Source organism: Coturnix japonica, chromosome Z (genome assembly GCF_054131305.1).
Source record: "Coturnix japonica strain WE chromosome Z, WE-NBRP24, whole genome shotgun sequence".
In the NCBI taxonomy this organism is placed as follows: domain Eukaryota; kingdom Metazoa; phylum Chordata; class Aves; order Galliformes; family Phasianidae; genus Coturnix; species Coturnix japonica.
The window spans coordinates 65,570,594-65,582,192 of NC_140702.1; the positions used below are offsets into that span (position 1 = coordinate 65,570,594).

General features: G+C 47.1%; 1 protein-coding gene and 1 non-coding gene across 3 annotated transcripts; one reads left to right on the plus strand and one right to left on the minus strand.

Annotated features, from left to right (window-relative positions):
* Window positions 1–201: 201 nt before the first annotated feature.
* Window positions 202–3,649, minus strand: PMAIP1 (phorbol-12-myristate-13-acetate-induced protein 1). 2 transcript variants are annotated; one of them, XM_032441424.2, is made up of 2 exons: window positions 3,352–3,649; window positions 202–3,204 (listed from the first exon to the last, which is right to left on the minus strand). In XM_032441424.2, exons 1-2 carry the CDS (start codon window positions 3,401–3,403, stop codon window positions 3,047–3,049), a joined length of 210 nt encoding a protein of 69 aa, XP_032297315.2. In that variant the 5' UTR covers window positions 3,404–3,649; the 3' UTR covers window positions 202–3,046. The 2 variants fall into 2 exon arrangements, with proteins under 2 accessions (XP_032297315.2, XP_015703937.2); XM_015848451.3 differs by having other exon boundaries at window positions 202–3,159; window positions 3,352–3,643.
* Window positions 3,650–8,523: 4,874 nt separating this feature from the next.
* On the plus strand, window positions 8,524–8,628 carry LOC116652564 (U6 spliceosomal RNA). The gene has a single exon (XR_004305724.2). It is a non-coding gene; the product is annotated as a U6 spliceosomal RNA (small nuclear RNA).
* The last annotated feature ends 2,971 nt before the right edge of the window (window positions 8,629–11,599 follow it).

The following is an 11,599-nucleotide window of genomic DNA, read 5'->3' on the forward strand; positions in this document are numbered from 1 at the left end:
AGGTGCCTCGGTGTCTCATTTTGAAGTTCAGGGGTACAGTTATGTGTTGTTATGTGATGTTCCTCTTCAAAGTTGCTGCTCTCCCAGCATCAGTCTGCTGTTGCTTTGGTGTGTGCCCTCTGATTTCCACCTATTTGGAAGGAATTTGTGTAATACGATTGCTTGTTCACAACCCTCAGAAAAAACAGTCATAACAATGACTCATTTTTCTTGCTAGCACTTCACATTTATTATCTCAACAAGAATTCAAGACATACATGCATGGGGGATACGGGGAAATGCCTGGCCTCAAGAAAAACAAACCCGTATTGAAACATCATATAATAGCAAATGCTTTGGGGAAGAAACAAAAGGAAAGGTGGGGAGGACATCAGCAGGCTCACGTACTGGCACTGATCACCTGGATACAGACTTTTTCCTGAGCTCACTGGGCGCTAGTACTTGACAGCCCTTGGAAGAACATAAAAACTTTTAACAAAAAGCAAATAGTCCTTACAGATCTAGGCAGAAAAACACTTGCACTGGTATTTCATGCAGATGCCCCCATCATAATGCATTTATGAGTACACCTTTTTATTATAACATTTGTGTGTGCTACAGCTGGATTTATGCCCAGGCTCTGTGAGCCATGTGCTTAATTTCCTTCAGAATTTCAAAGCAGCATGCATGAAGCAGAAGACTTTTTCCAAATACATTTCAGCTCCTAATGCAAATGATGAGTATTCCTGAGCCAGGCACAGCCAGCGGGGAGCCACCAGGCCATGGCACTGCTGATCCCACTGACTATGGGGCAGGCAACCTTGCTGAGCAGCACACTGGTGCTTAACCAAAACTCTTTGTTTTTTTAATAAAAAAACTCAGTGTTTTTATACCTGGAATACTGATGCCTGTAGATGTCAGTGAAACATGCTGCTTTGCAATACAAAGATGAATTACAGCTATTCCTTTTTGTGCTTAGTGGTCAGTGCCAAGGAGCAGCCGCCTTGCAGAGCTGGTTGTGGCAGAGCAAGCAGATCTGTGTCAGCTACTTCATGGCGGCTTTGCAAAGGCAGAGACAGGAGAGCGAGCTGAAACACATGGTATAAATAAAAACAGAAAATCACTACCAGGTGGAATACAAGGAGGACTGTACAGAGCAGCAGCTGTGGAGCAAGATAAATAGCACGAGAACCAAGGACACCTCTAGAAAAAGGAAGAACAGCTCATGGCTCAGATTGGATAAATGCCCGCATGAATGGTTGAAGAGTGTTTGTGGAATGCTCCGTCAGCATGTAAAGGTGGGCAGGAAGGTTGTAGGGGTGAGTGGGAAAGCTAGGAAGAGGAAACTTGTGAAGGTATGTAAGTGATGTGAGAACTTGTAATAAACGGTTCAGATCGTTCACATCTGAGTCTGTGCATCAGACACTGCACCAGGCAGGAAGAACTCCAGTAATCTGAACTGGAATTCAGGAGGTGCAACTATGCAACCTTACACAACGCAAATACAGCTGCATACCAAAGCAGAGCTCAGCTAGAGAAGCAAGCGCGTGGCCACACCTGACTTTCTGTGCTACATCTTCTGAAGGAGATGGGGATTCTGCACATCTCTGAACACTGATTGAAGAGGTAGCAACAAATGTCACCAGCCGTGGCCTTTTTATTGCTGCACCCTTGAAAGAACACTGTTCAGGAGCAAGATGTGGTGTGCAGAGGTGACACCTGCCTGGGCTGTGAGCTTAGTGCAGCTCCTCTGGAGCCAACAAGGGGAATTCTACATTACAGCAGCACATTGCCCTACTCTGGGTGCTGCAGCAGCTTCCTCTGTCCGGAAACAAAATGAGGATGCCATGAAACGAAAGAGAAACTAAGTACAAGGGAAGGATTTTCCCGTACAGAATGAATAAAGATTGCAGCTGCTTTCCTACACTGACTGTAACAATCTGTCTTATGATTTCTTCACAGGGAGGCGGCTGCCTTCCTTGAAAAAATGGCGATCCAAAGAAAATTTGATCTTTGACTCAGATTCGACTTTATGGTCTCTTGATAAGTTATTTTGCTACTCAGAAAAACACACAGAGGAGCTGTATTGTCATCAAAAACTTCTTTTCATTGTTGGAAGAGACCTTCCACACAACGCACATCATACCTCAGTATTTCTATACTATACATTTGTATTAATTATCTAATGGTATACTAAATTATGTTCCCCTCTGTAATGCAAGAAGTGTTTCCTGTACCATCAGAAAAGAGAGTGCTTTCTCTTCTGCTTAATATGAACTATTTCCATCATGTTTTGAGCATTTTTTCATGCTACTCTTTGAGCCTAAAGAAGTAGCATTCACTTAACAGGTCTGTGAAACACTCCTCTCATACAAAGGGGTACGCATATTTTATATATATGTAATATATATCTATGCAAATATATACATATATATAATATATAGACTATAACTATGCAATATCACATTAATTCACAGAATTGCATTTTTTTTTTATCCCCAAAGCCACTTGCTACAACAAATAACCTTTATATTAAAGCAGTGGTTTTAATGAACAAATGAGATATCCCCAACACCGCCACTTCCCCATCCAGCAGAATCCGAGCTGTAGAAGATAAGGGCAGTCAGAACCTGAACGCCGGCTTTCACCTTGTTGACTCATGCCCACGTTCCACAACTTCTTTCTTTGCTTCGGAACCTTTCTGTCCGCAGTTCCTGGCTGGGATGTGGGATGCGAAGGCAACAGGGGAGGTGGGGTTGTCACAGGGTTCCCCAGCCCCAAGAAGAACAAGTTCCAACCTGCCCCTCACTACGTAGCGAGGGGCCGGTGCTCATTCCCTTCATTTTTTCCCCCAACTTAGCATCCATAAAGCAATAACGTTGTAACACTTCCCAAAGAAATCACATGGTGACAGCCATCCCTCGGCGTCTGCAGGTAGCAAAACACAAATCAAAGAGCTTTTTTTTTTTTTTTTCCTCCATCTCCCAGTGTAAGTGATATCTCTCGTTCCAGATCTGCAAAGTCGAAATCTTCCCCCTTTCTTTCTCAGCGCTGCGGGGGCGGCGGATCACGTCTTGGGGCAGAAGAGTTTAGTGATGAGGTTCAGGATCTTCTGCCTGAGGTCCACCTTGTCGCCGATCCTGCGCAGCTCCACGGCGCACTCAGCCACCGCGTCCCTCTCTGCAAGGCACGCGCAGGGAGGTGGGGATTTAATTCGAGCGAGGTCTATTCCAGGTAGCGGCACGGGGGAAAGCAAGAAGAATATCAAGTAGAAAAAGGAAGAGGAAAAAGGAAAAGCGTGTTTTTTTCCAGCATCAAACTCTCCCCCGCAATAAAAACACCTGAGACCTGTCTCCTTTCTCCTCGCCCTACCTGCAGGCTCGGCGGGTGGAGCAGGTTTGCGTATCGTCCTGCCGGGCATCATCGCGGCAACAGCTCGGCTCGGTTCGGCTCGGCGCAGTCCGGATCCACACGGCTCGGCGGCGGCGGGACACTGCGGGCAGGCGGGGCGATGCGCGCCCTAAAAGCGGAGCGCGGCGGGGTTTTCCCTCGTAGTGACGTCAGGAACAGTGCGGGAATCCCTCCCCCACCGTGGCGGGAGCGTGTCGGAGCGAGCCCGGACCGGTGGAGGAACGCAGAAATAAAGCGGGGTGCGGGGCGTGATGAGGGGGAGGGGATGGGTGTGCGGGATGGGGGGGTGTACTTGTGTTAAAAGAGTGTAAGGATGCGCAGTGTATGGGAGGTAGAAGGATGCTGACCTACACCTGCAGCTCAGGGTTCTACCCTATTGCTGGATCCTCACGCAGTGCCCAGGCAGCTCTGGCAGCTCACCTGCAAGTCCAGGTTGTGCTACACGGAAGCAAAGCTGAAATTGCCGCGTGGCCCTCGTGACTTTTGTGATCGTAGCATAGTTTTGGGAGAGCTGCCAGAGCTCCGGCAGTGAGTCATCTGTCTGCAGGAAAGTTTGGTGTGATGGCTGTTTGTGTTTACCTGAAAACGAAAACAGGCGGACAGAAAGAGAGCAAGAAGAGTCAGACGTAACAAAGAGCTGATCTGAGGCTGGGTGCAATGTATACCCACTTTTCCCATTGCAACGCAGCTACAAGCAGGAAAAGACACTGCAATTGGGAGGTCAGGAAGTGCTTTCCTGTGGGATCAGAGCCTCTGGGACAAGTGTCTACAAAGCTGATTGCTGTCTGTGGGAAGAGGAAACTGCACCAGCTCAGTTCAGAGCTCCTTTTCCCTGCGTGTCTCAGGGTGCCTTGCTGGAATCCACAGCCGGGTGTGGATATTGCACAGCTGAGGCTGCAGCACAGTGAGGTGCACCGGGCAGGCACTGTGTCAGGGCCCTCTGGCACTTTCTTTTATCTGCCCTCGTCTCTCAGCTTATGATATAATACCTACATGGTATACAGGCTTATTGGCTAGATGTGATGTTTTTAAGGTCATTTCACATCTGTACCAGCACATGTGTTTGTAATGCAGGCCCATACTGAGAAAGGTGCCCTTTGGCCTTTGATTCCTGTTATGGGAGAAACTCTCTCTCCAAACAGGTCTGTTGGGTTTAGGTGGCAGGGAGGCAGCAAATAGCCCTGGGGTCCATTGTCCATGTGGCGGGTGTCCCTTGGCTGCCCACAAGTGTGCACTGCCCACAACCCCATGAACAGCAGTGCTCAGCAGCTTCAGCAGGGAACAGGGACACATCAGCCCTCTTGTTGTCCTCCCCACAGAACAAAAAGTGAGGAGAAGGAACGGAGGAGCAAAGCATGAGAAAGGAGAATTGCTGCAAGCATTTATTTAGCTCATTTAAGTGGAGCCAGAAACAATTTGAGAGAGATCTACTACTCAGGCATAAAAACCAGTGCCCCTCAATCTTGATATATCATAGAATCATAGAATCACTGAATTAATTGAACAGAAAGGGACCTCAAATCTGCCCCAGCCTCAACCCAGCCTCTGCCAGGGGCTGGTTGTCCCCACTAGTTCAGGCTGCTCAGGGCCTCATCCAACCCAGCTCTGAGCACCTCCAGGGATGGGGCACCACAGCTGCTCTGGAAAGTCTGTGCCAGGACCTCACTGCCCTGAGTCAAGAATTTCTCCCTAATATCTACTCTAAATCTAAAATCTCCCCTCTTTTATTTTTAAGGAGGACCTTGTCCTATCAACTGTCAGACTGCATAAAAAGTCTTCTGCTTATAATCTCCCTTCAAGTACTGTCAGGTCGCAGCAAGGTGTCCCTGCAATCTACTCTTCTCCAGGCTGTCAAGACCAGCTCTCTCAGCCTTTCTTCATAGAACAGTTGCTCCATCCTCTGAGCATCTGCCCAGCTTAGCAAGACTCCCTTGTCAAAAAGGGGAACAGCCTTTAAAGGTAGCTCATCCTACTGCCCCTGCAGCAGCACCAAGAGACGGTCTCTCTTCTTTTGGAGAGGAGATACTTCCACCTGCCAGGGCAGCGGTGCACAGATCAGTGGACTAGCTGATTGGCAAGGTTCATTTACTTCTTTTTGTTACCTGAGAACAGTTGTAGGGCAAAAAGAAGAATGGGAGTCTTCAGTGTGCAAATTGGGTTAACGGGCCAGGGCTCCTGCAGTGCTCACCTCTGCATGCCCTGCTGCTGCAGCCCTCCTATGTGCAAGGCAGGGAGCCCACTGCCACAGGAGGAGCTTGCTGGATGCTGGTGGGCAATGAGGCTGTGGCCGTGGGGCCACTCTTTGCCTTGCTCAATGTGGCAGGGTGAAAAATAACCTGCTGTGGTTACAGGCTGCCAGTGAGCTCTGACACTGTTGGTTTCAGTTCCTCTAAACAAAGCAGCATGGCTGTGGGAAGAGCAGCACCCCAGGAGGCTGCTCCTTAGAGTGGTCTTGAAAGCTGTGGGGCCATGGGCATAGCCTGGGGGAAAATGGGTAGGAACAGAGTTAAGCAGCCCTGGACCTCAGAGCCATTTTTCTGTTTATCAGCATCTGAAGATTGAGGGATTATGTGGCTGGGAAGGGAGAATCCTGAGATGCTGTACACGGAGCCATGCTGGTGTCAGGCACTGCGGTCTGAGCAGCGCTGGAGATCAAGAGCAGCGCGTGACCAACCTGCAGCGTGACTAATGCCAGCGGGCAGATGTGATGAAAGGAAAACGAATGTTACAGAAACGAAAACAAGAGCAGAACTGAAAGGAAAGCGAACGTTTTTTTGTTTTTGTTTTTTCTCTGAATTCTGATGCTTCTGCTGAATCAGCTTCAAGCACCACATCTCTATAAAATTAAATAAATCATTGCTGCTGTTTGGTTATGAGAATCTCTCGCTATTGAGTCCTGCTGCCCGGTGCTGGCGGCTCTGAGCTCACTGATGGGCTGTGTGCTGCTCTTTCCCTTCCTCTTTCTGCAGACTGCAGCTCGGTGGCTCCTGCAATGAGTGCTGGAGCAGGAAGCAGAGCTGTGCTGCCGGGGGTGTGAGACAAAGGTCACCCGGAACATGGTGGGTGCGGCCATGCCGGTGCATGGCTGGTGTGCCGGGCTCTGCAGGCCGTTGGGTCTTTCCATGGTTGAAATAGATCTTCCTGTTGGTTCCTGGTTGCAGTCCTGCTGGGCTGGCTCCAGCTGTTAGAAGTAAAATCATGGAATTGTGTAGGTTGAGAAAGACTTTCATCATCAGCAAGTGCAACCATCAGCCTGACCTACTGAGTCCCATCACTAGGCCATGTCCCTTAATGCCACATCCATGTGTTTCCAAGAATGGGACACCACCACTGCCCTGGGCATTGCCTTCATCCTTTCTTTTCGTGTTGCAGAGCCAGGGGCTCCCCTGCATTTCCACAGCCACAAAGGAAGATGTCAGTGCAGATTCACTCAGTTATATGAAAGAATTAATTCCTCTTTGAGCTGCTGGAGTGATCCAGCATCAAAGAAGGAATGAAGGAGAATTCCATTTACACCCAACTTATCTGCTGTTTAAATATTAACTAATTGCCCTACCACTAACCATAGACCTTCCCTCCTTTGCTGATTTCCCTGCCTGCTTTCCTTGGAAGCTGAGCCGTGTAATGTTCTTACTCAAGATGAACTACAAGCCTTGTTCATGTACAGAAGTGCTCTCCCACTGACAGGAGGACTTTGATATCCTGGTAAATGGAAGATTTAACATGAGACAGCAGTATAAGCTTCCAGGTCAGAAGGTCAACAGTATCATGGGATGCATCAACATAGGGGTGGCAGCAGGGAGAGGGATGGGACTGTCCCCCTCAGCTCTGCCTTCATGAGGCCCTGTCTACAGTACTGCATCCAGGTCTGGGGCCAAGACAAGAAAGGTGTGGAGCTGTGGGTCCAGAGGAGGGCCACAGAGATGCTCAGAGGATGGGACACCTATTCTATGAGGAAAGGCTATGGGAGCTGATCTTGGACATCTGGTTTGGGTTAGATATTAGGAAAAATCTGTCTCCAAAAGGGTAGCTGGCATTGGAACAGAATGTCCAGGTGAAATCACCAACCCTGCAGTTGTTTAACATATGTGCAGAATTGGTACTGAGGGACATGATTTAGTGGGCAGTGTTGGTAGTAGGTGAAAAGCTGGACTAGATGATCTTAGATGTTTATTTGATCTTAATGATTCTATCGATCCATGTGAGACTGTTCCCAGTTCACACTATTGGTGGTCACGAAAATGCTTTCTAAAGAGTTAAAAAGGACCCACCATAAAAGAATGCAAAATTCAGTAGGTTGTTTATTAAGTAGGTTTCAGCACTTGTGGTGACTGACAACAGTTTCCTCATATCCTCATAAAGGCCAGTCCTGGTAACTGCTATCAAGAAGATATTAGTAAAGTAAATGTTGGCACTGATCACCATTTATCAGGCTGGTGGAGTGTTTGCATGAGTGACTTCGCAGACACTACTAAGGCTGTTAATGAAGCTGCACCTTCACTGCTTGCTTTTTTACTCTTTCTGAGTATCATGCCTATGGTTGTTGATGGTTATTTGAACATTCAGTTTCAATTCACTGCCTATCAACAATATTTCATTTTAATACTCAGGGTAATTCCTTCCCTGCATTCCTCACAATGTCCTCTGCACTTTGCCGTGATGCATACAGTCAGTACAGCAGATGCAGGAGTGAAATAAACAAGGGAAATCCCACAAATGACTTGCTTCATTCTTTCCTGACATGCTGGTGCCTTAAAGAAATCTAATAGGAGAACTGAGGAATTCAGAGCACGTTTGCTGGACACCAGCATAGTGACTTGGGATTCTGTATGTAGCAAGCCATCCTCAGTGCTGCAGCACCTCCCCTGTGCCTTGCCAGTGCTTTTCAGTTGGGACAGAACTGACTTTGCTTGGTAAGAGGTGGTCACTGAGCAGTGCTTTTGCTTTGCTGGGCTTTGTTTGAGTGATCTCCAATTGAATAATCACTTATTCCCCTAGATCCCACAAATCAGTTTTGAAGTGGGAAAGATTTTATCTGGGGAACATGTTAAATTTCTTTGTTTGGAGAAAGAGGAAACCTGAATTAATAGCAGAAAGTAGAGACTGATGCAATGAGGAGTATAATATCTTTCTGTTTGCTTCAGCAGTGCATGTACTTAAACTGGAACAACACAGAGAAGTTTGTCATGGCCCCTGTGAAAGGATGGCATGCAGATTATTGAAATGTTCCACATTTTTTGATCTTGTGGGTGAGAATCAAGAACCAGACCAATAAAGGACATCTGGTGGTTGGGGTTTGCTAGAGCCACCTGATCAAGAGGAGGCCTTCTTACTTCAGCTGCAGCAAGTGTTGTGCTTGCAAGCTCTCACCCTTATGGAGGATGTCAACCATCAGGACATCTGCTGGGAATGTAACATGGCAGGCTGTCAGCAATCCAGGAAACTGACCAGAGAAAAACATTTCTAGACCTGGTGCTCACCGACACAGAGGGGCTCATTAAAAGAGGTTAAGACTCTGCGCCTTGGTCTGCAGTGACAATGACATGGTTGAGTTTGTGATCTTGAGGAACATGGGAATCAGAACCCCAAACTTCAGGAAAGGATACTTCAAGGTATTCTTGGGGTATTTATGGACAGCTCTTGGGAAGCTGTCCTTAAAAACAAAGGAGTGGAGCAAAGCACTCAGTTATTTACAGATGCCTTTCTGAGAGTTCAAGAGCTCTCTTTTCCCCAATTTAAGAAAATTAGCAGAGGAGGCAGGAAACCAGCATGGCTAAACAAGAACCTGCTGGTCAAACTGAGAGATAAAAAGTACAAGTGCAGGCAGTGGAAACAAGGATGTGTCCCCTGGAAAGAATAGAGGCGTGCAGGAAAGCCAAAGTGCAAATAAAACCATGAGGGATGTGAAAAACAAGAACATATTCTATAGGTATACTGTCCAGAAGAAACAGGCCAAAGAGAGTGCACCCACTCTGGTAACTGAAAAAAGAGAATGGGCTACAGTAGATAAGGAGAAGACTGAGGTACCTAATGAGTTACCTCAGTCTTCTCTGCTACTTGGGCTTCTCATGTCTCACAGCCCTGAACCTTGCATCCCTGAATCTCACTTCCCTGAACCTCTCTGTGAGAAGTGGGAGAGCAAAATCCCCCCCAGTCTGAGAGAGGAGCAAGTCCAAGACCACCTTGTTAAGACTAAATGTGGACAAGTCCATGAGGCTGGATGACTTGCATCCCAGGGTTCTGAGTGAACTGACTGATATGGCGACCAAGCCACTCTCCATCATATTTGAAAAGTTGAGTCTGTCAGGCAAAGTCCCTGGTGACTGGGGAAGGGGAAGCATCACTCCTATTTTTAAAGGAGAAAAGACGATCCAGGGAACAACAGGACAGTAAGCTTCGCCTCTCTGCCTGGGAAGATGATGGAGCTGATCCTCCTGGAAGAGATTTTAAGGCACAGAAGGGATGAACAGGTGATCTGAGATAGCCAGCTTAGCTTCATCAAGGGCAGAAGGTGCCTGACTCATCTGGCAGCATTCTGTGATGGAGTGATGGCATCTGTGAACAGAGGAAAAGAAACTGATGTCATCTACCTGGTCTTGTGAAGGTTTTTGATATGGTCCACACCACATCAATGTCTCTAAATTGAAGAGGTGTGGGTTCGAAGAGTGGCTATTCAGTGGATAAAGAATTGGTTGGATGATCTCAGCCAGAGGGTTGTGCCCAATAGCCCTACATCCAGGTGGAGGCAGGTGATGAATGGTGTTCCCCAGGGCTCTGTGTTGGGGCAGGTCCTCATTAACATCTCTATTAGTGACACAGAAGTGGGATCAAATGCACCTTCAGCACGTTTACTGATGGCACAAAGCTGAGCAGTGCAGTTGATACAGCAGAAGGAAGGGATACCATCCAGAGGGGGTTCAGCAACTTTGAAAATGGGCTCATCTGAACCTAGTGAGTTGAAACAAGACTAGTGCAAAGTGCTGTACTTGTGTTGGTACAGACTAACACTTTGAGAGCAGCCCTGCAGAGGAGGACTTTGATATCCTGGTAAAGATGTAACAGTCAGTCCTGGTAAAGATGTTCAGTCAGGAGAAAAGAAGGTTGCGGGGAGATTTCATTTCAGCCTTTCAGTATTTAAAGGGAGATTATAAACAGGAGGGAGATTAATTTTTTACACAAGTAGAAAGTGATACAACAAGGGGAAATGGTTTTAAACTAATACAGGGAAAATTTAGATTAGAAGTCAGAGGGAAGTATTTCACAGAGACAGTGGTAAGTCCTGGCACTGCTGCCCAGACAGCTGTGGGTGCCCCATCCCTGGAGGTGCTCAAGGCCGAGTTGGATGGGGCCCTGGGCAGCTGGAGCTGGTGGGGAGCAGTCAGCCCATGACATGGGTTGGAGCTGGGTGATCTTTCAGGTTCTTTCCAGCCTAAGCCATTTTATGGTCCTATGTTACTGTGATTCTATGATCTTTTGTGAAACCTTCTCCTTTAAAATTGTGAGTTCTTAACTCTTTTTCACTGTAAAGGTTAGAGTCCTATATTTGGAAGAGGCAGACAGTATGCACAACACTGTAAGAAAGCACTGACTGTCCTCTGTGGTTGAAATCAGCTGTGATTTGTGTGAATACAAGATTAGGTGTGTTTGGTGAGCAATTGCAGAGTCGTGTCTTTGCTGCAACAAGAAAATAAAGAGCATGTGTTTGGGGTTTCATTTTCAGATGTCTATTTAGGAATAAAAAGCATGGAATCACATGACTGTATTGTGGGTAGGTAATCACGACCCAAACCTCATGAGCATCAGAACTGGCCACACGCACAGACAAGGTTCTAGGGTGAGTACCAGCAGTCCCATCTACCAGAGCATCCAGGGGGTGGAAGCTGAACTACCTTCACTTCAGGATTTGAGCACCACATCATGTCAGTGCTAATCCTACAGTATCCTTCCCTCTACATTAACAATCCCTGTGCAGGCTATAGTAGCTGAAAAGTGGGGCAGACAGGAACCATGTTTGGATGAAAAATGTCAGGGTGGTCAAAGACTGAGGCCAGAGGTTTAGTTGGGTTATCACTAGAGGTGCGAAAAGGCTGCTGTCACCACATGGCATGAGGTAATCTCTCTTAAAACCTCTGTGGTTTATTACTCAGAAATGAGCTCATTTCCTTTTCATTTTCATTTTCTCACACACAGACACATATACAAAAGGAGG